Source organism: Labrus mixtus, chromosome 15 (assembly GCF_963584025.1).
Source record: "Labrus mixtus chromosome 15, fLabMix1.1, whole genome shotgun sequence".
NCBI classification, from domain to species: Eukaryota; Metazoa; Chordata; class Actinopteri; order Labriformes; family Labridae; genus Labrus; species Labrus mixtus.
The window spans coordinates 11,348,007-11,374,518 of NC_083626.1; the positions used below are offsets into that span (position 1 = coordinate 11,348,007).

The window sequence follows — 26,512 nt, forward strand, 5'->3', positions numbered from 1 at the left end:
CCTTTTAGGCCCTGTGTATGTATATATATCCATGTTTGTGTATGTGTGAATGTACAGCTTAGTACATATACTTTCTATTTGATTTTATTTATGTATTTACTTTTCTACGTTATTAATTTATTTGTTCTTGTTTACTTTCCGATGTGTGTGTATACTGGTATTCTCTTATTAATGATCACTCATTCGTTTACCCATGTCTTTTTTTTTTACCATTATCATTCTTTTACCTTTATTTCAAGGACTGTCTGTCTCCTGTTGTGTGTGTGTGCGCGCTGTCTGAATGAGTGTATGTGTGTGTCATATGTCCCTGGTTGTTTTTTTTACCTCCGGTCAAAAGGTAATTTTGACATTCATACATTCTCTCTTACTGTGTCTTCATTTATCAACAATCAGCACCTTAACGATAGTTAAGTTATCTCAGCCTGCTGTAGTCTGAGAACGTCTGCAGACACACTGTTAAAAAGGGGGAGAAGGGGTGGCATTGGCACTACTACCTCTAAAGATAGAGTTGTCTGCTCGCCTGTAAAAAACTAAACATCCAAAAACGAAATTTAGGGAAAAAATAAAACAGCCAGTCACACTGGTATTGTTATTTTATTTTAAGAAGTACGCTAAATAAAATCATTCAAATAGCAATCATGATTTGTGTAAATGTAACTGTAAGAATGGCCTTTCATTTGGTGACGAGAGCTAATGACTTGTTTAGGACTCAAAATTCAAACGTTAGGACTTTTGACTCGACTTGGAACTTGCCTGTCTTTACTTGGGACTGGACTCCAGACTTAAGACTTACCTGTGACTTGCAAAATAATGACTTTGTCCGACCTCTGACTTGTAGTATCTCAGTTGTGGTCTGTAAGAGCCAGACTTATAATTGGAAAATGTCTGGAGCATTTTTGCCATTTATAGAGTAAATTTATTCTGTAAATTTTCTTCCCATTATTTTCAGATATGTACTATAATAGTTGTAATAGTTTTGTCAAACATGGAGTGGATTCAATGGTTAATTTTAGATCAACTGAGATGGCAAAAAAAAAAGAACACGAATGTTTCGAATTATATATAATTAATCTGATACTTTGGTTTAAAGAAAAAACTTTTAGTGTATTTATGACGTGACAAACAACAGAAATGTAGGCAGACGATGGTGACATAAAACATCAAGAAGCTCACTTCTTCAAATACAGATCTCATGATTGATGACTTAACCCAGCCACCTTATACAGCTTGCGTCAGGGTTATTTTTATCAGCTGTCGTCAGTAAATTTTCCCAGAACACTATAAATTACAACTTGTGTGTTGATACATGTACCCTGTTGCTTGTAACTTTGTTTTCGGGGGAGTTTCTGGAATTCTCATCAATAAAGTAAAAAAAAGCCAATATTGTAACAAAACCACAGGTAATTGAACTCAAAAGCACGACTCAAAACACAGTCTTTGCTTAGGGGGAAAAAACAAAAACAGTCTTTACTTCTTATAAGCAGACAGAATCCAAAAAAGTGATCCAAGAGTAAACAAAAGGCTTGTACACTTCACGCAGGGGTGAAAGACAAACTGGCCCAGAACGAAGGGAAGCCACAGACTAAATACTAAGGTGAGGGGGAAGACAACGAGATGCAGCTGGGAACAATCAGGGCAGGGCAGACAATCACACAGGTGGGAAACACATGAGGGCAGGAAGTGAAGGATCTGACATGAGAGGAGAGGTTAGTGACCCAAAACAGGAAATAATACAAGTAGAAATTAAAACATAACCTAAGACACAGAGCTGGACATGACAAATATGGTGAATATAGTAAGTATTAGCATGTTAGAACCACTGTGCTAACAGAGCTGCAAGCATGACTTTGGACTTAAAGTCTTGTGGTTTTGCTTAAAGGCCATGACACACCAAGGAGACCGTCGGCCCGTCAGTGAGCGGTCGTAGCCCTAGTTTTTGCGGTGTATCCAGCTCTGTTGCTACCCATCGGCCCCATTTTGTTATTTTTTGTGCCGATTCTACATGTTGAGAATCCCCACCGCGCCGGCGCGGTTGGGGGTAGGAATCTCTCTGATTGGCTGTTCAGCTCAATTCAATTCAATTCAGTTTATTTAGGAAGGGGACAGTGCAAATTAATAAAACACATGATTATACATGGGTAAAAATGCCAGAATTAGCCGAAACACTACTTTTCATCTGTAGTCCCCTGGCTTCGATGTTAGAGAGGCTTTTTAAAATTAAAATAAACAAAGAGATAAAGGAAAAGAACAACAACACAAGCCGAAGAGAACTTAGCACAAAACAAGACACAGCACACAACAAAACAGAATAAAGTACAAAGCAGAACAGTTTACAAGGTAAAACAACAGGACAGAGTACAAAGATTAGAAAACACATAGGTGTTGAGAGCAATAAAAGCAGTAGTGAAATGAGAAAACAAAAACACAAAATACATATATGTTGAGATTGCAAACTAAGAGTACATCAATTATAAATCATTTTAGTGCTGACATGTACTGTATATGTATTGACCATCCATTGTTTTAGCTGCTTAGAAAAAGATTTGTATGTGTTTAGTTGTCTGATATGTTCTGAGATTGAATTCCACTGTCTTGAACTTCTGACGGACCAGGCTGACTGACTAAAAGAACTTTTTCGCAACAGGGTGACACAATCTCCTCTTGCCGATCCCCTTGTGACACGATCAGTACCAGTTCTTCTGTTGATGTAGGCAACAAGTGGCGGTGGAGCTAGATTGTGAGTGACTTAAAAAACCAAGCACATGTTAAAATATTTTAGGAGGTGTTCACAGCTTAAAAGCTGGTACTTTTTAAAAATTGAGCAGTGATGGAATACTTTTGTTTTTTTATCTAAAAGTTTTACGGCTTGTTTGTATAGTGATTCAAGTGGTTTCAGTGTGCTACGGTTGTCCTGCGACCAGCTTGTCAAACAATATGAGTGAAAATCATAAAGTGTTAAAAGATATTTAAAGTCACTCACAACCGCTATCACCCGCTACAATTATTTGAGGGTCACTAGTGGGTTTATTAGTTTTGCAGAAGAACATACCAACTGTTTTAGAGACATTTAGTTGCAGGCAACACTCTCTTAACCATGTTGTAACCTGAGCCATGGATCTGGTGAGCTTATCTGCAACATCTGCCTGGATCAAATAAAACAGTACAAATAAAACAGTATCATCTGCGTACATTATGGTTTCAACCTCAGGACAAATAGATGGAAGGTCATTAATGTAAAGGCTGAACAAGAGGGGACCAAGAATGGATCCTTGCGGGACACCAGTAGGTAACTGCACCAACTTGGATCTATGATTATTTATGGAAACTGACTGAGACTGGTTGGTTAAATATGATTCCATAAATTATTGATATCTTGGTAAGGAGAAATTTTGATATCTTGATAAATATAAAAATTTTGATATCTTGGTAAGGAGAACTTTATGATTGACAGTATCAAAAGCTTTCCTGAGATCAAGAAATACTGCAGCAACAACACCGCCCAAATCAAGAAAGAATTTTATTTTCTCTAAAAAAAGGCAAGTAGCCATCTCTGTTGAGTGTTTGGCCCTAAAGCCATACTGCATGGGGTGGAGAGAGGTGGGACTATTATCTAGATGGAAAATAACCTGCTCAACTACCCATTTCTCAGCAATTTTGGATGCTGTCGGGAAAATAAGAATTTAAATCACCAGATTTGAGGATTGGAGTGACAAGCTGATTTCCAGGCGTTTGGAAACTGTCCAACTGATATTGAGTGATAGATGTAATAGGATTAGCCAGAACTGAGCCAAGGTCTTTGAGCATAGTCCTATCACAAGATCACGCTCTTTCATCAATTTAAAAATGTTGTCATTTAACCAAGGTAGACTGTTCTTTTTGGCCCTATTTTTTATTTTACGGGTAAATTGTTTGATAATTTCCTGTATTTTGCTTGAAAATGTTGGACAATCTTGTTCCAGATTATTTCACGATAGCAGCTCATTCCAGTTTACCTGCTGGATTGAGGTTTGGAAATTATTTTGCTCATTCCTGGGAATTCTATGAAATTCTGTTGCAGCCAAGGGTTTAAATCACTTACTATTCAGCTTTCTGGCCACTATAATCAGATTAGGATAATACTTTATTGATCCCCAGAGGGGAAATTCGGGAAATTCAGACAGTCCTGTTAGCATATTAAATGATTTTAAAATTCTGTCAGGTTTGTTGCTAAAAACTAAATCAATCTGTGTACTGGTGGAATTAGTCATTCTTGTGGGCCCTTGAATTGGCTGTGTTAAATCCATCTCATCCATAACCTTTTTCAGATTTCTCCTGTTTTGTTTATCCTCCCAGTTTATATTTAGGTCACCCATGATGATTACCTCTTTCTTAAAATTACATTGTTTCAATAAATTATCAAGTTTTTCATAGAAGTCAATATTTGATGAAGGGGTTCTGTAAATTACTATGAGAACAAATCACATTTGTGGTGACAGAGTTATATTTAGACAAAGTAATTCCAGTCCATTTTCATTTGATACATGGATTTCATTACAATTAAAAATATCTTTGGCATAGATCATAACCCCCCCTCCCTTTGAGCCCAATCTGACCCTTCTATACATATTGTAACCGGGTACTGACAGAGCTGCTGAGGGTGAATATTCATGAAGCCAGGTTTCAGACAGGCAAAGAAAGTCAAGATTAGAGTCAGTGAGTAGATGTTGGACTTGGTCACTTTTTGATTTTATACTGCATATGTTTAAATGTCCACATAATGTGCCTTTTGGCTTTGTTTTAGGGTCCCACATTAACCTGGATTATTAACTGTCTGGAATACTTTCCTTTTCCGTTTATTTGTGATTGCTGGATTTAGTAGTTTTCTGCTGCATTTGTTGACATTCGTTGCAGCTTCACGAGTATCTGTTAATTGAATAACAGCCATCTATTGCGCAGCTCTCATCGTTCTGTGGCAGTAGTGTTATTACTATCTGTTGATGGATCACAATCGTGGTTTGTTGTCATCACGGCTGTGGCATTCACTGGCAGTTAGGGTTGCCACCTTCCAAGCAGAAAAATAAAGGACACCCCGCAGCGAGGTGCAACTCAGTAGGGGTCTGACCACCACTGGCCCAACGGTGGGGTGGGGCACCAGTTGTGGTGAATCATGATTCAAAACGTTGTTTTAATGAAGTATTAAGAGTCATACTTAAAGTTGTAAGTGCTTCATTAACACTTTTTCCCGAAATAATTTACAAACGTAAAACTTCAGTGTAAAGGCAGATACAGTAATGTATGCACAATTAAATGCACTTAACAGGACTTCAGCAGATGCTTACTACTAGCTAGGCCTATTTAATTTACAACTTAACTTAAACTTCAAATAAAGTTATTAACTTAACATTAATTCATTAACAGAGTATTATTGAAAGATTCATTTATTCTGTCCTTCTGTCTGTCGTTTTTTGTTGTTTTCTCATGAAATCATGAAAGATACTTTTAATATAGTTTTGAACTACTTTCTTATTGTATTAATTAAGTGTCTATTGTCGATATATTGATGTTGTATTGATGATATCTCGCCCAGGCCATAGTGTGAATACAGATTTGGCTAAAATAAATGTCATCTTCTTGGTTTATGTAGGCTACTGAAAAATGTTCACACTATCCAAACTATACTGGAATAACCTATCTATAAACATCAGAGAAAATATATTAAGTAGGCCTACAATAGTTTCCTTTACATTATATTCATTTTCACTGACACTGTCAAGCCAGGCATTACTTTCTACTCGCGTCTGTATTTCTGCATCTGTTTACGTTTCAATGGTGCACAGTGCGGGTATCAGAGGCAGCTGCAGACATGTTTCCTTCTGACTCCTACTTTCTCTCACCCAATCACTAAAGAGCTCTCATTGCTCATGCCAAAAAAGAACCAAACAAACCAACAGACACTCTGAGGAGGCGGGAACTAGCCGGCTGAATGTGGGCGGAATGATGCTGAGTTCAAGGCATCTTGGAAATACGGGACAAACCGTGTCCCGTATTGATTGAAAACGGGACGCAATATCAAAGTGTAAAATACGGGACAATTCCATATTTTACGGAATGGGTGGCAACCCTACTGGCAGTTCTGATAGCATGCCGGCTTCCTGGCACCGTGCTGGCGCAGCGCCGCTCCACACGGCCGCCTGCGTTCGCTCCTCGACTTCACCCGCCAACATCCCGGATACTCGACCCACTGACAAACAGGGGCCTCCACGCTGGACAAATCCCGGGGCTCCCACAGCACCGGAACAGCGGAGACAACAAGCCAGGTCAGTTTGCTTGTTGTCCGATATTGACACACAGTTGAAAGTGCGTGCCAAGGGGGTTGTGGTTTTACGCCTGGCTATAACTCAAACGGTAGAAGTTCCTTCTTCCACTGTGCCGTGGAATAACAGCAGTTGTATCCATTTGTGTGAACTGGGCCGGGACACTGATGAATATCTCCATATAGTAAAAGACAGGTCATGCTGATCAGCACATCGCTTTGTTGGAGTTTTGACACAGGTCTGAAATGTTTGTTTAGTCGGCCAGGACAAATCAAGTCTGCGAGGATATGTCCCCCATGTCCAGAGTGTTTATTGGTATGTTTTTGCTGGTTTAAAGGATCAGTCACTGGATCCAATGTAGCACTTGTATGAGGATCAAAATGCATCAAGCACTGCTCAGCTGGTTTTAAGAGAGTTGCCAAGAACACGTATACCTGGAGAGCCACAAGCACACCTCTAATACCTGCCGCCATCTTCGTCGGGGGGTATGTTGCAGCTAAGCGAAACAGGAGAGCCAGTGCATGAGAAGAAATACGGAAGCGCCTCTGCTATTCTTGTTCCACAAATAAAAGACCAAGGGCTGACAACGCTAGTGCCATTTTCAACTTTATATCAGACATTATTCTCGATAAGAAGTACCTTTATTACGAGTGTTGAGCGACAACGTTGAGAAATTTGCCTTCTCGTATCACAACAACGGTTTATTTATCTGCAATCTTCCGCTTCCTCTTTCGGTTCCCCTTTCTTGAATGACGATTACAGACTATCGCCACCTGCTGGCAGGGAGAGTTATTGTCTTTGACGCATGCACAGAACGTACATGGTGGTTGGCAGTCGGCTGTAGTCTTTCCGGTATGTTGTAGTGCAACTTTTTGGCCTAGACAAAAGGCGTCGTCGCCACTAGTTCTTTGCCGTCTGCTTGGTGTGTCAGGGCCTAAAGAAGCACCTTGTTTGCCTGCTTTCCTTGTAACAAAGAAATTGTTTCAAGATCTGTTCAAACAAACATTTCCGTAGCATCTTTGGGCAAGCTTTACTCATTTCTTGTTTTTTTGCATGCATGTCCTACACTGCTACACATAGATTATTTAATTAATTTAGGGGCTACATTCTTCGGAGGGCGACTCTAAATACTGATTTCGTCACATTGTCACACTGAAGGCAGTCACATTTGGAAGGCTCCTTCAAATCTTGCCGACTGTCTTTATGTCCCCAGCCAACGGGAGATCCATACAGAGCTTCCTTCAAGGCTTCAAAACTTTTGAATGTTAGAAACTGGTATCGACTCAATCAAATACCAATACTACCAATACGAAAAGTTGATAAAAACAAAAGGGTATTCAAATTACTTTTAAGTAATGGGTTAAGTTACGTGTTGTTCGTTATGTTACCTAATTCTGATGCTGCTGTTGAAGTGAGACACATTCCGCATAGTCCAGACATTCTCGTTTCATTTCAACATTACTCTCGAGTTCCACACTCTGTGTGCGCTCTGTTCCGTCGGAGCCACGCACTACACCACCATTCGCTGCCACTCTAGTCAATGATGTGTTTCCACAGCGAGGGCTGAGGTCTTTATCAGGAGCGTGCCAGCAGCACCACTACGCTCTGCTCTGTGACATATATGCTGCAAGTCTATTTTCAACAAAGCACACTGCAAGCACGAGTCAAGCTAGACAAAGTAAAACGGCCCAAAGAGGAAGTCAGACTTACTATCGTTTCCCATCACTTCATCAACATTATGAATGAACATCAAATGAAACACGGAAGGACAAAGCAACTTGTTTGCATGTTTTTCTCGTTATTCCGGCATGATCTTGTAGTTCTCCTTTGATGTGTGTACAGCTGCTCATGGTTGCGCTCAAGTTCCAGAAACAGCACCAGTGGGGCAGGGCCATAGACTGTAAATATTACTGGACAAACCCTGACCCGTCTGTTACGTAGGCAGCAAATGAGTCCAATTGACGGCCGCATCCATATTGGATTTGCAGTCTCAACCTAACTTTGGATCAACCTAGCAACAGCAGTAAGGCGGGACTTAACTCTGCCCATTCAATTTGACGTTAGCAGTCCACTTGACAGCATAGCTAACGGCTACGGCTGCTATCATCCCCTACGGCTTTCCTGCTTGTCCGGAGTTATCTCTATAAACAGTAAGTTAACATTTAACTTTTCTACAACACAGTTAAAACGAATTATATTCAACCCAAATATTTAATTAAAGTCTTAAAACTACACTTTTTTAAATATACAATTATGGTTATTAGTTATTTGTCAGAGCAGTTACTAGACTTTGTCAGGGTTAGCAGAGAAATACATTAGCAAAGTTTTATCATAAAATGTAAGAAACATTTTGAGGCAAATTTTTACATTTAAATTCTCACATTGTGTTACAAATCATTACTTGGGTGTAAGTACATGTTTAAGGATAAGAAGTCTGTTTTAACTGTTCTGACAAAAAGAGGAATGTCTATGTCTTATATTTACTGATGTCAACAGCGATGTGGGTGAACATGACAATTGAAAATTTATATTTTGTATTTATCATAAGATATTTGTTTTCTATAGAACCCCGTGAAGTCATGGAATCTGTGGCCAGTGACGAATGCCAAGTGTCAGCTGCACACCAAAAACTTTTAAGTATTAGAAAAAAATAGTGTTTAAGACTGGCATCTATTAGGAGTTGCAGCTACCTTGTTCAATATTATTCCTGCAGATGTGGCTAATAACAAAATAACACCCTGAGCTGTCACATGTAGTTAACTGTACATTTTGCCTGATCTGAGGCATTAATTGAACATTTTTTGTATTTCTCCTATAGACACAGTGTGGATTATTGGTGACTTGTCCGTCGAGGTGCCCAGAGAGCTGCAGAGACAGAGGAAGAAGCCTCAACAACATCTGCATTTGTTGGTTCTTCTGGGGTGGACTTCAGTTGCTTCTCTACAACAACTCGCTGCAAGGGAGGTCTCCCCCGGATGGCCTGAGTGATGTCACCCACAGGCTGAGAGCTGGAGATGAGGCGGGTTTTAAGCGTCCTGACAAACTGTTACACCACGCCCGCCTGTCAAGCTGGTCAGCTACACGCCTTATTGTGAATAACTCTTATCCTTCATCAAATCAAAACAGATAAGTCATCAAAACATTCACCCCCCGTACAGTGTGTGCCGATCGAGACGTGAGCTAATCAGACCTATTTGTTTTTTTTGTACCAAGCTGTAAACATGTTAATCTCTGCTGTAAAAACAGGCTTTTTGAATGTAGTTTTTCAGATTAAATAAATATTTCTATATAAATGCACTCCTTTGTCTCTACTTATGAGTATACACTTTAGATTAGAAATGACGAGACTAAAATGTGCATTAATGCTCAACTCAATAGCTAAGGGAAGGAAGTCTACTTTTACACAACTTTTTATTCTTTTGACATTTGTTTTACCAAATACTAATGCAGTTCATTTCTGAAAATGGGATGGAACAGAGTCATGGCAAAAATATGCCCTTAAACACAGCCCCATTCTTAAATCAAGATACATCGAGAGTAAATAAGATCAATAACTTGTGAATAAAAACAACAAGGACAAAGGGTTTTCAAATGGGAAGAAAATGGTTTGAATGCAAGTTGTTTGGAGGAGATCTATTTTTATTTGAACAGCATGAATACAGTCTTCCAAGGTGCAAACCCTCCTCCTCCTCCTGAAGCTTGTGGAACTCCTTGATGTACTGCCGTCTTATCTGGTGGCCATCTTCTCTCACCAGAACTTTGACTGTTGAAAAGTAATTCTGAAGAAGCTTGAGCATGTGACATGGATCCAGGAGAACATGGACTTTTAGTGCGGGGTCTTCAGGATGGCAAAGAAAGAGAGAAAATAGCAGTTATCCATTAAATCCCTTTTTGTGCATTTTCTGTATTCATGAGTGTGTAAGAGTACATATATAAATTCAACAGTGTACTACCCAGACAACAAAGGTGCAGTATTCAGGTAATCAACATCTATTCCAAGTTAAGAAGATAAACCTTATTGTAACCATGCTGTTTTCAGCTCTCTCACTCACTTGCACAATGATATTCCACATCAAATTGCCTCAGATTTTGTGTGAGGAAAAATTAAGCAATTTATTGTGGATAGTACTTAATCTTAACATGAAACAAATACTACCTGAATTATCCCCAACTCTCTGTGCTTTAGTACAGAACATACTGTAGCTCATTTATTATTAACATGAGCTCAGTACATGGCTGTATTCTTCAAACTATTTCTTGTACTTATTGCTTTATATATTATTTTCATTCCATATGTTATTTATATTTTATATTTCTACTGCTATATTCTTTGTAAGAGTATCTGTAACCATTAAGAACTATATTAATAACCATATTAAATTTCCCTGAACTCATACAAAAACATTTTTTTAAATTTGGTAACAGTTTGCACAAATCTTAAGACACTACGTCAACCATGTAACGTTAATGTCATCCTCTATAACCTACAGCATATTAGGTTCAGTTGAGTTTAGTTTATGTTAAGTACTGACGGATAATTACTACACAAAGTTTGTTTTTTAATGTCTACATTTACGTGGAGTATTACATTCATCATAACGTCAGATAACCATATTTACAGTTTATGGTTAACCACCGAGGTGAACCTTTAGCTTCTAACATCACACAAACTCATTCTTTTCAACATCTTAACAACAAACATTTCTAACAATTCAGAATGACTTTTTCCCCAGTTTAATAGTCCTGGCTAGATATGTTAACATTAGCATCTTTAGTATGAATGGGAGTCTTGATCGGCTAAACCATTGACCGTAAATAATGGGCTACACTGCAGCCAATTGTACAGTTAGCCGGCTGGTTTACAAGCTAACGTTAAACAAGCTAGCCCCGTAAATATAAATACCGACACATGAGTATGCAGTAAATATAACACTACTATATCACTTACCGAGAAAAAATGAAGCATCAACTTCTTGGATGGTCAGTTAACCGCACTGCAAGCCATGTATGTTGTCAGATATGTGTTAAACAAACTCTCCAAACGTAGTAAAAAAGACGAGAAAGCCGACGGATCAAGCTGCTACCTAGCCTCCTGACCTGACAGACAGATGCAGCATGCAGAGCTGTCAATCCAATCTGCCACAACCCTTATATGGGCATAACCGTTTTCCTTAATAAAATAAAATCTGATGAGTTATAAAAAAAATACCCCCCACAGTGGGAGCACATGAGGTCACTAACTAATCAGATCTATTTCGTTTTTTGAACCAGGCTGTAAACATGTCAATTCCTGTGGTAAAAAATTGCTTTTTTGGCTAGGGGCTTATGGAACTTACGGCGCTTCAGCCTCAAGCGGAACCTCGAGGAACTGCAGTTTTTTGTACTTCCACATTGGCTTCATTTTTCGAGACCGGAGGTTGCCGCCTGGGCAGGGCATGCAGTCCGTCAGAGAAAAAACATGGTGCTGTCGGACTGCAGCTGGGGGTCTATACAGACTACTGGGGCTGGGTCCTTCTTAGGATGGGTCCTTTGAAGGGCGTTACCCTCTGAAATGAGATACAGCTAGCAACTTCATGAAAGATGGACGGCATTGCATCTTCCAGTTCATCAGAGCAAAACCATGGTGCTGTCGGACTGCAGCTGGGGGTCTATGCAGACTACTGGGGCTGGGTCCTTCTTAGGATGGGTCCTTTGAAGGGTGCTACCCTCTGAAATGAGATACGGCTAGCAACTACATGAAAGATGGACGGCATTGCATCATTCAAAAAGTGAAGCCAAAACATTTGGTGCTCCCCCTACCAACTGGCTGCAGTCATAAGCTTGGCCTCCTCCATGTTCACAGATGGGTAATAGGTCAAACTATGTTATATACATGGGGATACAGGGGGGTTAACAAATGCAGCTCCAACCTACCCTTTCTCCAGAGCGTGGTCTCTTCTTTGGCCTGCTGGGTACTGTGTCTTCTTTAGGATTGGTGTCTATGGCCCAGTAGGAACCCTGTAGAGAGCCCAAAAACCAAAGATTATTAGTCTGCGTGTTTATGCAATTTTTCTCTTGTGATTTTACATTTATTTTTATAAGGATAAACCGCTTGAGGTGTATCAACTCGTTTTCAAGGGGGTCCCAAAAAAACCTTAACAAACACAAAAGTACAACACAGCAATACAAAACATTTAATATTTAACATTTAATGTGAAACAACGTCTGGAACGATATAAAGCACTAGCACAAACGTTTACTTCTTTAATGATATGATCAATGTCTGTTTTAAAGTTAAGGGCAGATACCAAGATAGTTAACATGTTCTATCTTCTGAAGACTTCCACCATCAGTAAAAAACAATAACAAATCATTAGTTTAGCATTGCTGTTGTTTTCTTTTGTAGAGGAATTGCTCAAGAGGGGGAAATTGTTTAAAAAATAAAATGGTGGATTTATTAACCAAGAATGCACAAAAGAGCAAAAAAAACAGTCCCAGGTAAATTGATAAAAAACAACTAGACTAAATAAACTGAAAAAACAGCCTTTTGGGGGGTTTGTTCCTCTACTACTACTGCTTCTCTTGGCCCTGCCCTAATTCGAGCAAACCAAAAAACTAAATTCCCACTGACACAACAATCTTTAAATAGAAAAATATCACAACAATAATTCAAATGGGAAGCTAAAGCTGACTACCAACTAACAATAGTAAACATGAGACTTGTTTTATTCAACCTTTTTATGTAGAAACAAGAAACCCTACACAAACTGAAGGCTCCACACTGTCCAATTAGGCACAGGTGGCCTCACTCAGCCTTATCACTCTGCTGGCTGTAGTAAGTGTAGGGAAAGTGGGGGCAGGTGAAAAGTTATGGAGGAATCTTTTCAGCTAGATTTTCAGTTAAGGTTTTGGCCTACTCCACACCTAAGCAAGTATTATTTTAAACAGAGGTTTCAAAAAATGAGAAAGGACATTATTGTTGTTAAGGTAATGTGATAATTGATTATAAATATCGTTTAAAATACTTCGGCAATGGAGCAGATAATTGAGATTGTTCTATAATTATTCATATTGACTTTTTCACCACCCTTAAGAAGAGTAGTAATATGGGTAGTTTTCCAGGCAGCTGGTATTTTCTAAGTGCATAATGAGAGATTAAAGAGATCAGCATTAATAAATTAGTATATGAGGCGCCATTTTGATGAACTTCCTTCAATTCCTTCAAGTCCAACCCCACTGCGCTCTTTCAAATCCTGAATGGCATTTTGGACATCTAAAGGAGCTATTATGAAAGTCAAAATAACTTTGAGAAACTGAAATGGGGTTAGAATGGAGTTGGAACAGACAGAGAAGTGCTGATTGAAAGAGCATGCAATAAGTGAGAGGTCATTCAATATTGTATCAGCAACCCCTAGCTGAGTAGCACTTCAATTGTATGACATATAAAGAATGCTTTTTATTTTGCTCCAGAATTGTTTTGGATTTTTGAAATTATTACTCAGACATTGTTTATAATAATTAGACCTGGCATTCCGTACTTGAGTCCAAGATATGATTTCAGAGTTGATCCAATAAGGTAAGTTTCTGCCTCTCACTTTTGACAGTTTCCACGTAACGTGTTAATTCAGATAGAAAAAATCCTAGGCATTTTGAACATTGGAATCTTTCCCAAATAAAATCAACCAAATCATTAATAAACATGTCTGAGTCCATTTCTTAACTGTCTAACATTGATACATTTTGGTGAAACTTTAGGTATCTTAATCATCCACACACAAGTCGGCGACTGTGACTCAGTTGTTCTTCTCTTAACGGAAGGTCGAAGATTCGATCCCCAGCTCCTGCAGCAACATGTGTAACCCCGAATTGCTCCTGCTGCTTTGTCGGTGGCATATGAATGTGTATGAATGGATTAATTACTTCTGATGGTCTCAATACATAGCAACCTCGGCAATCAGTGTGTGAATGGGTAGGTGTGACATGCGGTGGAAAAGCGCTTTGAGTAGAAAAGCGCTATACAAGCTCAAGGCCATTTACATTTTCATTAAAAACCTCTTTTTCAAGGGGGACCTGGCCAAGATAGCCAGCAGCAAAGTTACAGACGGAAACACAAAGAGAGACACACAGTACAATTTACAAAACACTACATTTTGGATTAAAAGATAGGGCTTAAGATGGCGGCACCAAGGTCGGCTGCGGCTGCAATGGCTTGTGATAGCAAAGGTAAATTAATGGCAAATAACCAAGTCAGACTGCATAATTTCACTGTAAACCTGCAGCATAGTTACTCCAAAGCTGTATACGACCGTCAGGCAATTTTAGATTTAAGTGATTCAAGTAGTTTAGGACTCGTAGATGCGACCACTCTGGACCTTCTATTTAGCCGGAGATTACTTCACCGGCTACATCCAGCGGCCTATGAAGCAGCGGAGCCTCCCACCCCCAGCAAGGACTGTTTTCGCTGCTGGACTCTGGAAAGAGATTCTGCAGCCTTCAAAGCAGAACAGCCAGGTTCTGCAACAGCTTCTTCCCACATGACATAAGACTTTTGACCACAAAAAAATAATTCCTCCATTCCGCCCCCTGGACTGCACTGGACTGTACAATACAATATAGTATATTCATTACACATGTGCAATATATTTATTATTATTATTGTTATTATTATTTTATTTTTTGTATTACTTTTTTTTTTAATTATTATATATTTTTTATTAGGTGCAATAAAGTGACAAACTGGTGATATATACATAACAAATGAGGCACAAAAAAACAAACAGACAAGGTCAGGATAACGACTCCAAAATACAGTAAAAAATAAAATAAAACAAATAAAACAAATAAAGACGGCAAAATACTAAGACATCAATAGACACACATCAGACTACGAACAGAAAAACTACAAAACTACATGAAATACCTAAGAAGGGATACAGGAAGTGAGAGAAGCGATACAGAGAAAGAGAGAAGGGGAGGGAGAGAAGGTGTTTGTAAGGGTGACTTGAGAGGTAGAAGAGAGTTGAGGAGTTGAGCAGTGTATATGGTACATGTTGAATATGTTGATGTTAAACAATGTTGTGGTGTGAGAGGTGAGAGTTTGTGTAATGATTATGTTTTAGCAGAAGTTGACTGCAGCCAGGGTTTTGGGTTTGGTTTGAGCGTTATTTGATTGGAGGGGAGGATGGAGGGAGAGGCAAAGCTATTATTTTTCTTTTCTTTTCTTTGGCCGGGTCCTGCAGCAGCAGCCCCCAGACCCTCAGGAAGGGACTTGTCGCTTGCAGGACCCGGCCTGTTCAGCGAGCACACATGAAAGGGAGGGGCCACCAGAACCAGAAAAAATAAAAGTGTATGAAAATGCAGTCACTTGTAAATTGTGTGTGTGTGTGTGTTTGTGTTGGGTGTGAGTTAGTTATGAGTTGAGGTTGTTGATTATTGGGTTCCAGACAGATTCAAATTTGGGTGTTTGTTTTCTGAGTGAGGCAGTTAGTTGTTCCATTGATATATATTCGGTGAGTAAGTTTTTCCAATGTGCAATGTTGATTTTTTTTCTCGACTTCCAGTTCATGAGGACAGTTTTCTTGGCGATGGTTAAGGCTATGAGGAGTATTTTGCTGGATGTGATATTTAAGTTGATGGTAGATATGTCTCCTAGTAGGCAGAGTGTGGGTGAAGATGGGATGTGGCAGCTCAAGAGTACAGAGAGGTGGTCAGTGATGTCATGCCAGAATTGTTTTATTGGTGTACAGTCCCATGTGGCAGGTATTCGTCTGTGGTGTTTTGTGTGCAGTGTGAACATAATTTAGAATCAGTGAAGCCCATTTTAAACATCCTGTCACCCGTGTAGTGAACTCTGTGAATAATCTTGTATTGTATTAGTTGTAGGTTTGTATTGTTTGATATGGAGAATATGTTTCTGCAGATTTGGGTCCAGAAGTCGGCATTGGGGGCTATCTGGAGGTCAGTTTCCCATTTTGTGAAGGGTACGGATACTGTTTGGTCAGATTATTTTGTAGATTTTAGATAATAGTTTTTTCCTTGTTTTGATATTGATTATGTCTATGGTAAGTGGTGGAAGTTCAAAGTTGGATGTGATAATATTGATTTTGCTTTTTATAGAAGAATTAATTTGATGATATTCTAAAAAGTGCTGTTCCCTAATGCCGACCTTCTGAACCAAATGAGGGAATGAGGCAAGAGTGTTGTTATGAAAAATGTGCTCGAGGTGTGTGATGCCTTTAGTGATCCATGCTGGGAGGTGGAGTGGTTTCCTGTTTATTGTAAAGTCCGGGTTGTTCCAGATGGGAGTTTGTTTGGTGTAAGAAATAGTGGTGTTAGTTATTTGGTGAAATTTCCACCAGGCTGTCAGAGTTGTTGCTATGGTAGGGATTTTAAAACAGGGGTGGCGTTTGATAGAGGGGCTAATGAAAGGAAGGTCTGAGATGTTGATTTCTTTGCATAATGTTTGTTCAATGTCTTTCCAGGAGTTGTCAGATTCAATGGGATTGGTTCATTTGTGAATGTATTGTAGTTGGTGGGCAATGAAGTAGTGGAAAAAGTTAGGTGCTTGTAGACCTCCTTGGGGTTTGGGTTTTTGTAGTGTTTCTAATTTAATTCTGGCCGTTTTGTTTTTCCAATAAAATTTTGTAGTGATGGAGTCAAGGGATTTGAACCAGGATTGTGGGGGCTTTGTTGGGATCATAGAGAAGAGGTAGTTAATTTTGGGTAATATGGTCATTTTTATTGTAGCAATTCTACCTGTGGTAGTGATAGCGGTAGGGTCATCCAGCGGTGGAGGTCATTTATTGTCTTGAGAAGGGGGTTGAAGTTGAGACTAATTAACTCTGACAGCCTGGGGGAAATATCAATTCCTAAATAAGTGATGTTAGCGGTACGCAGGGAGTTTGGTTTTCGCTGCCACATCCCAACTAAGTGTTTATGAGATTAATGGTTTCAGGTACGGATGATGATTTTTGTAGATAAAGGAGAATGTCGTCTGCATAAAGGCTGATTTTATGGTGCATATTTTGTGTTTTGATTCCTGTGATGCTTTGTTTTTGGCGGATGGCTGCAGCAAGTGGTTCAATAAAAATAGTGAATAGCGAAGGAGAGAGTGGGCATCCTTGTCTCGTGCCCCTGTGCAAAGTGAAATGGTGTGAAGTGATTCCATTGGTTGTGATTGTGGCCATAGGTGTTGTGTAAAGAACCCTCACCCAGTGAATAAAATAATCTCCAAAACCAAATTTTTTAAGTGCAGCAAATAAAAATTCCCAATTAACTTTATCAAATGCTTTTTCAGCGTCCAAAGAGAGTATGACTGTTGGTGAGTTTGTGAGGGTTGTATATTGGATTAGATTGAAAAGTCTGCGTAGATTGCTGGATGAGTGTCTTCCTTTAATAAAGCCATAAGGGTTGGTCTGGTCTGGGTGGATGATGGATGGAATTACTGTTTCTATACGTAATGCTAGTATCTTACTAATATTTTTTGTGTCTGTGTTGATGAGGGATAGGGGACGGTAGTTTGATGGGGAGGTGAGGTCTTTATCGGGTTTGAGTAGGAGGCATATTAAAGCAGTGTTCATGTTTGTGGGAAGTTTAGATGTTTGTTTGATTTCTGCTGTTAATCTGTTGAAAATGGGTGCTAGAATATTCCAGAAGTGTTTATAAAACTCAGCAGGGAAGCCGTCAGGACCTGGAGCTTTATTGTTTGGCATGAGTTTTAATTCATTATGGAATTCTGTTGTTGTGAATGGTTTATCAAGAGTAACTGCTTGGTCTTCATCTAAATGTGGTAAATCAATATTTCTTAAAAAAGTGTCAATGTCCTCTGGAGTTGGCTGGTGTGTTGATGAGTATAACTTTGTGTAGAATTCTTAGAATGTTTTATTTATTTCTTCTGATGTGTATACGGTTTTCCCTGCTGAGTTCGTGAGTGAAGTAATTGTTGATTTTTCTACATTTCGTTTAATTTGGTTTGCCAGATATTTACCGGATTTATTGCAATGTTCAAAGTGTTCATGTCTGTGTATGAGGAATGCAGTCTTACTGTTGATGTGGTCATTTAGTTTTAATCTGTATTTCTGGAAATCGTTTTCGGTTTCTGATGTGGGGTTGTTTACATTCTCTAATTCTTTAATTTTTTCCTCTAATAATTTTTCCTCTGCACTGTCTTTCTTTTTCTTGTATGTGGAGTATGAAATGATTTTTCCTCTTAACACTGCTTTGTCTGTTTCCCAGAGAAGTGATGGTGCTGTTTCGGGTGAATCGTTCATTTCAAGAAAGGATGCCCACTCTCTTTTGATGTGACTGTCAAAGTTTGGGTCATTGAGTAGTGATAGGTTACAGCGCCATCTGCTGGGTGGTTTGTGAGAGTGGGTAGTATTCAAGGTGAGGGAGACAGGAGCATGATCACTGATGGTAATGGCGTGTGTTTGTGTGTCAGATATTTTGGAAATAATTGAGTTGCTAGAAATTAAGAAGTCAATACGAGAGTAGGAGTGGTGAACCGGAGAATAGAATGTACATTTTTTGGTGTTTGGGTGTTGTAGCCGCCAACCATCATCAAGACCAAAGTCACTCATGAACTGTTTTATTGTTTCTGTGGATTGGGAGTTACGTGTATTATTTGAGTTGTTAGATCTGTCAAGTTATGGGTTTAAGACTGTATTGAAGTCTCCTCCAATAATTACCGGGGAGTCAGACATATTGTAGAGAGAGGTAAAAAATGTGTTAAAAAAAGAAGGATCAATATTATTTGCACCATTAGACAGATGGAATAGTAATGGGGGTGTTATTTATGGAGATGTTTATGATGATAAATCTTCCTTCATGATCTGTTACTGTGCTGTTATGGATAAATGAGATTTTCCTGTGTGTTAATATGGCTACTCCTCTCTGTCTGGAGTTAAAATGGGCAGAGAATACTTTATTGAACTGTGGTGTTATTAATTTATGATGATCAGATTCAGATGTGTGTGTTTCCTGTAAGAAGCATATGTCTGGTTGTAATTTATTTATGTGGTTAAATACCTTGAGTCTTTTTGCTTGTGCACCAATTCCACGAATGTTCCAAGTAAGAAATTTAAGTGAACTCATTGTGATAGAATGCAGGTGCCTATGATGTGTGTGTGTGTGTGTGAGTGTGTTGTGTGTGTTTTATTTGAGACGTGTGTGTAAGTGTGTGTATGTGTGTTAGTATTCCTCTCAGTGATCTGAAGATGTAAGGGGTTAATGTTGGTTGGAGTAAGGGTTTGGGGAATAACAGAGGGAAAGAAGGAGAAAGAACACAGCGTGTAGACAGAAAACAAACAAGCAAGATGTAAAAAACATGAAACACATAAATTCAAAGAAACTATAAAACCAAAGAGCAAAAGTGCGGTACATGGTGAAATTGAGGTGCATATTTTCAATTCAAGTCAGCGTCATTGTGGTGAAAGCGTGTACGGCGAGTGGAGTGATATTCAAAATAGCCAGGGGGGGCGCTGGTGGCGCAGTGGTTAGTGCGCGCACCCCATGTATGGAGGCTGTCGTCTCAAGCGGGCGGCCCGGGTTCACATCCCACCTGTGGCCTCCTTCCCGCATGTCATTCCCCACTCTCTCTCCCTGATTTCCGACTGTCCTGTCTCTCCATTAAAGGCAAAAAAAAAAAAAAAGGCAAAAAAAAATAAATAAATAAATAGCCAGGGGGTTATTGTTATGTCACGGTACAGTTGTCCATTAATGTAAAGTTTGTCGACTGAGAGTACTGTTTTTTTTCCTTCCTGTATGTTCTTTTTGCGGATGGGGAGTAGTGTTTTGCGCCTGTCCATTATTTATTGGGGGAATTGATCGTTGATGCCAAAGTCCGTGCCTTTAAGATTACGGCCATGTCGTTGTACCTGTTGTTTTTGTTGGAAGTGTTCGAATTTGGCAATTATGGGTCACAGGCGTTTGTTTGTGGGGTTCTTGGGTCCAATGCGATGTGTACGGTGAAATGTAATGTCCTTTGCAGCGTCCAGGGGTATTTTCAGATGGGTGGTCATGAAATCCTGTATTAACTGTTCGGGGTTGTCGTTGTGTTGTTCAGGTATACCGGAGAAGACTAGATTGTCTCTCATGCTGCGGGATTGAAGTTCAAGGACTGATTCTTTCATTTGTTTATTTTCTTTCGTAACTGATTCCAGCTGTGTTGTGAGTGAGGTGACAGAGTGTTGGAGGAATTTGTTATCTTTGGTGAGTGTGGTGAGTTGCGCCTGTGTGAATTCGAGGCTGTCGCGGATGTGTTGGAATTCTTTGTGAAGGACTTCAGCAAGAGCGATTCTTGCGGCGAGACCAGACCGACTGTTATTGATTGAAATTAGGATCTCACTGACCTCAATACAGCAGTGTTTTTCGGGAGAGTTGAGAAAGGAGTCGGACTGGCGGCTTCGTTTTTTGTCGGATTCAGTGGGATTGTTGTTGTCCATTTTGGGATTTTTATCGGTGTCGTTCATGCAGAGTCGGGTGAAGCATTCATCAATGTACTCCTCTAGAGCCTCCAGGTCGTTCAATTGTGTAAATCCGGGTTTGAGGTGCAGTACATGTGCAATATATTTATCTCTATATAGTAATTTTATACATAGCTTCTTTTTGTACTTATTTGTATTTGCACCTTGTTTTTTTTTGTTTTTTTAATGTAAATACTTACTGCTGTTTTATCCTGCACTACAACGAACCTACTGCAACAAAATTTCGTTCTGATCTGCACTGTAAGGTACAATCTGAATGACAATAAAGAAAAGTCTAAGTCTAAAATAGATCCATCTGAGTCAAATCTGGGAATCAGTTGTTCAACCAGTCGAGCTAAAACATCGACATCCTATAGAATCTGCTTCAATGTCTTTCATTTTAGATTTAAAAACATTTAAGGACACCAGCGCCGCAAGTTTTAATTAATTCTGCAACAGATTACAGGCTGATGGTGCAGAATACCCAACAGCCCTTTTCCCAATTTTGGTTCGAGCGTTTGGGACAGAGAGCATAAAGAGGTCCTGATAACGCAAAGAATACTGTCCGGTACTGCTCTGCACGATAAAAACACATAGATAGAGAGGAAGCAGACCAAGAATTTCCTTATATATAAAGGTGTACCACTGTATGAGCCTACGGGTTGCCAAAGCGGGCCATCCAACCCGAGAGTACAACTCACAATAGGGAGTCAGAGCTTTACAGTTTGTTATGAACTTCAAGGATGCATGGTAAGTTGTATCAACCATATAGAGACACTGAGCAGAGGCGTGCATGTACAAAAGATCACCATAGTCTTAGACAGGTAAAAAAGGTGCAGTGACTGGGGCGCTGGTGGGGCAGTGGTTAGTGCGCGCGCCCCATGTATGGAGGCTGTCGTCTGAAGCGGGCGGCCCGGGTTCACATCCCACCCGTGGCCTCTTTCCCGCATGTCATTCCCCACTCTCTCTCCCTGATTTCCAACTCTATCCACTGTCCTATCTATCCATTAAAAAAGCCCCAAAAAAAATCTTTTAAACAAAAAAAGGTGCAGTGACAAGACGCTTTTTTACACTAAAAGAATACACAGTTTGTTTCTAAAATAAAAACCCAGTTTTAGCCTCAGCTTTTTCACCAGGCACAGTACATGTGGCTTAAAAATTAAGGGAGTCATCAATTAATATACCAAGATATTTATAACAACAATGTACAACCTCAATTTCCTTTCCATCAACAGTAGAAACCACAGGTAGATTTTGTGACCTGGTCTTTGATCTGGTAAAAAACACAAGCTTGGTCCACATTTAAAACAAGTTTCAGCTCATGCAGTGTATTCTGAAGGACAACAAAGGCATTTTGCAAATTTTCAACAGCTTGTGCAAGAGATGCAGCACAGCAGTACACAATAGTGTCATCAGCATAAAAATGTAAGGTAGAATTTGACACATTTTGACCCAGATTATTCACAAAAATGGTAAATAAAAGTGGCCCTAATACAGAGCCCTGCGGCACACCCTTGTGGACAGATATAATATCTGAGCACACACCGACTGGAGACCCACATGTGTAGGAGAGACTGCATGTTACAGAGACTTGTATTTTATTTTGGACTTGTGCAGATGCAGCAGCCAGCACTGTTCACATTAAATGAGAAACCAGTAGCAGTTTGTGTTCCGAGTCCTTCTTCCATCAACAAAACAACAGAACACAACGCAGATAACACTACCACTAACGGATGTGCATCCAGTGAGGTTTAGAACTTCAGCAGGACAGGCACACCCGTTACATAAGGCTTAGTTCTACCTGATAACTGTGTGTTAAAAATATTTTATTCTTTCCAAATTTCCATTTTTCTAATGCAACCCCTCCTAATTTTGGTAGTTTGGGCAGCAGGAAGGCACTATATAACTTAAGTCCATGTACCAATTACCATTTGTTACAATTCTTTTTTACACTATTTACTATGTGAGCCTGCAATTATTTCTTGTATTGTGTTATTTAACAGGAAAAAAGGTTCAGTGAGGGGGTTCTTCATTGAATCCAATAAAGCCAATGTATCTGTTGTTTTTTCTGTGCCCTATCAAAAAAAGGGTTAGCCCTAAATAAATTTTCTATGTGAAGTTGTCCTATAGCACATATTTCTGCTTCCCTCCCTCAGAAAATCCACTGCAATCATTCTAATACACAACCTCAAAATACAGCAGCCTCTGAAATAAACACATACAATGAGAGAGCTTTGAGCTTCAAACAGAGATGGTACATCCATTCCATCCAATTTCTGAACCCACATAAGCGGACCACCCCACTGCTACTCCCCAACCCCAACCAAGTGCCTACACCAGCACCGCATGGAGTTATCGACCACTTCCATCCAGGGTTTGAAATAACATGCTGGTGAAGTCAGAGTCAGGATAATCAGAAGGGAGCTGCTCTCTTTGTGTCTGACTATAGGTCTAAACTAAAGCCCAATGATTTTCTTTGAATTATTTAAAACTTCTTCCACTTAATTAATTTTTCAATGGCTCCAAAGTCCCCTAAGCATGGAGAAACTCACGTCTCTGTTGCTTCTTGTACAAAATAAGCCGAGTTTTAGTACACTATGAAAAGTTTTCGGCTTTTCAGTTTTTGTAAAAAAGGTGGATTGTCTCTTGCAATATCCCTGCAATGAGTTGAGAAGCAAACCTTTTATAAAAAAATACGTGTTCGAGCAAGCTTTAATGATCAGCTTTAAACATCTGGGTCATTCTTTGGATTCAGCACAGACAAGGACTTGACAAATTGTATATTCAAAGCTGTGCTGCTGAAGTGGCCAAATAAACTCTGCTTCCTAACCACAGAAGTAGCAGCTGTGAAACATATCTCAAGCTTCTTCTCATTTGTGTGTATGTGTGTGTGCGCGTGCGTGTGTGTAAAAAGGGAGTGAAAAAGGGCCTAATAAAGCAAAGGGCATAACAGATGTGGGAAGGGCCTTGCAACTGAAGAGGTACCTACTTGCGGTGTGACGAGATGAGGCTATACATGATATTTGGTTCAGGAGAACGAGACAATATTTTAAAGGTATAATATGTAGAATTGTATGACAATGCTTACATTCAAATATCTAATTAATAAAAAATTGAGTACGCCTATACATTTATAATTTTTTGTTAAGTAATTATATTACCTCAAATATTTCCAACCGTTATCAAAGCCAGAGAAATCCGTAATTTTATAGTTGTAATGGACGTGTCTTGTCGCGGCAGCTGCCATGATGAGTTGCCATGACGGACACGAAATGTTGATCGTTGACAAGGAAACACCGGATGTTACATCAAAGACTGCTGCATAAGAAAGCGGAAGCTGATACTGAAAGCTGCCGTACTGTTGCTGTATGTGCTGCTGTGATAAAAAAAAACGTCATGTAAGTTATACTTGGATACATAGTCGGTAAACATATTGGTTTCGCCTGTTTGTCTCGCCTACTGTCAACACAGAGTTTGTTTTCACCAGGCGGGGAGTAGCAGAGAGAACTCCCATGATTCCCCGCCAGCCTCGGCATCATTTTTTGTTATTGTTTTGATTTTTTATGAAAACTTTTCTACTTCACTATGTACTCATTGCTCAGTTTCAGTATTAATAATTAAAAGCATTTAGATAACGACCTCTTGCTTTTCATCTTAGACCCAACTACCTCACTACCCCATGCCTTGTCACTGCTTAGTCAGTACAGTCAACATTCCGGGTACAAACTGAATCTCCATAAAAGTTAAATCTTCCCCATCAACAATGGAGCACGCTCATTAGACCTTAGCAACCTCCCTTTGAAAGTTGAAAATAGCAAATTCTCTTATTTGGGTATTTCAGTCACTCGTAAATATAAAGACTTATTCAAGGAGAACCTTGTCAACATGCTGGACCAAACTAAACTCAAACTCTTAGAGTGGTCCCCTTTGTTTCAAGATTCAAGATTCAAGATTTTTATTTGTCACATGCTCATACAGATGTGCAGTGAAATGTAAGGACTGTTCCGCAAGACCATGCAATAAACACTCAAATTACTAATACACATATATACAGTAAAATAGAATATAATGTAAAAAATAAAAAAAAAGACTTATTTGAATGTACAAAATATAGAGTAATGTAAACAGTGTAAAGTGTCAGTGTGTAAAGTGTCCAGGGTCCAGTAAAATAGAATATAATGTAAAAATTAAAAAATAATTATTTGAATGTACAAAATATTAAATATAGAATATGTAAACAGTGTAAAGTGTCCAGGGTGTCAAAGTGCAATGTGCAGATTGGAATGTGTGGTGTGTGTGTGTTTATACGTATCAATGTGAAAATGAACATCCAACCAAAATTTCTGTACTTATTTCAGGCCTTACCGATCTTTGTCCCTGGAGTGTTTTTTGTCAAACTTGATTCAATCATTTGATCATATCTATGGCAGGGTAAAAGTCCTAGCCTCAATAAGACTTCTTCAGAAAACCAAAGCTAGCGGCGGTCTGTCGCTCCCATATCTTCTTTTCTATTATTCGGCTGTCAACCTGCGTTGCTTCTCATTCTGGTCTTTTTTTTCAGCCAACCACACTGCCCTGACTGGGTGGGAATGGAGTTAAATTCCAACAAAAACATGTCTATTCCTGCGCTGCTGGTATCGTCGCTTCCTCTCCCTCCGATCCAATCCATTAAGAACCCAGTGGTTAAACACTCTTTAAGAATATGGGCCAAAATCAGGAAATTCTTTGGGCTAGGCAGATTTTCTCTTCTAAGCCCTGTTGAATCGAACCATCTTTTTGAACCATCTAACCATGACTCTGTTTTTCATGAATGGCATCGGAAGGGTATTTATTATAGGATAGGATAGCACTTTATTAGTACTTTATTATACACTTTAAAGATCTGTTTATAGACAAATGCAAAGGTTCTGAAGCATCACTTGTTTGTACTGGCAATGCCCTAGTCTTTATAAATGTTGGACAGAGGTATTTCACACTATGTCCAAGATAATAAACGTTAAATTGAAACCCAATCCTCTTGTTGCTGTGTCTGGGGTCACTGGTGGAGTGGTACAGCTATCGGCGCAAAAACAGCAGACCCTGTCCTTTGCTTCCCTTCTGGCCAATGCTGCTCAGATGGAGAGACTTTGCCCCGCCCACTCATGCACAATGGTTGGCAGACATTATGCCTTGCTTAAAGCTAGAAAAAATAAGATTCTTACTCCAACATTTGAATCCACAATTTAAGAAATTTGGGGACCTTTTCTGAACTCTGTACAGAACCTTTATAACCTTGATCCAGATGCAGCTTGATCATTTCTCTTTCAGATGCATAATTAGGTCTTTAATGTGACTGGTGGAATTATTTCATATCAACTCTGGCAGTGACAGGGTAGGGATTGTTTTATAATGGATAAGTTTTGTTTATTACTTCTTTGTTTTGTTTACATTGTTTTTTTCATTATCCTTAAAAGTAATTACAGTAACACAGGCTGCTACTGCAGGTCCTTGCTTTACTTATTTACCATGTGCAGTTAACAGCTTTGTTTCTGTGTGTGTTTCTTACTCTGCCTATGAAGGTGTGACTGTTAACTGCTTTTGGTGTTTATCCATCTATGACATCCTCTACTACCAGTGACTGAACAGCACTGTGCTTCATGTTTGAATTTCAATAAAAAAGATTTTGACAAAGAAAAAAGAAGCATTTAGATAAACTAAAGCTCCCTTTTATCTAGAAAGTTATTTTAAATCTGTGAACAACAAACTGTACTATAAAAAGAAGCATCATTTCAATAACAG

The 26,512-nt window shown here is 39.2% G+C and overlaps 1 protein-coding gene and 1 long non-coding RNA gene across 3 annotated transcripts in view; both read right to left on the minus strand.

The window, feature by feature from the left end:
* LOC132989176 (forkhead box protein J3-like) overlaps positions 1-26,512 on the minus strand; it is a 125,185-nt gene that overhangs the window by 58,155 nt on the left and 40,518 nt on the right. For both annotated transcript variants that reach the window (XM_061056593.1, XM_061056592.1), the window contains one exon: positions 12,207-12,290. In XM_061056593.1, coding sequence (XP_060912576.1) covers positions 12,207-12,290 — 84 coding nt within the window. The remainder of the gene's footprint in view (positions 1-12,206; positions 12,291-26,512) is intronic.
* LOC132989178 (uncharacterized) lies at positions 9,912-11,327 on the minus strand. Its single transcript, XR_009675896.1, has 2 exons — positions 11,242-11,327; positions 9,912-10,131 (listed from the first exon to the last, which is right to left on the minus strand). It is a non-coding gene; the product is annotated as an uncharacterized LOC132989178 (long non-coding RNA).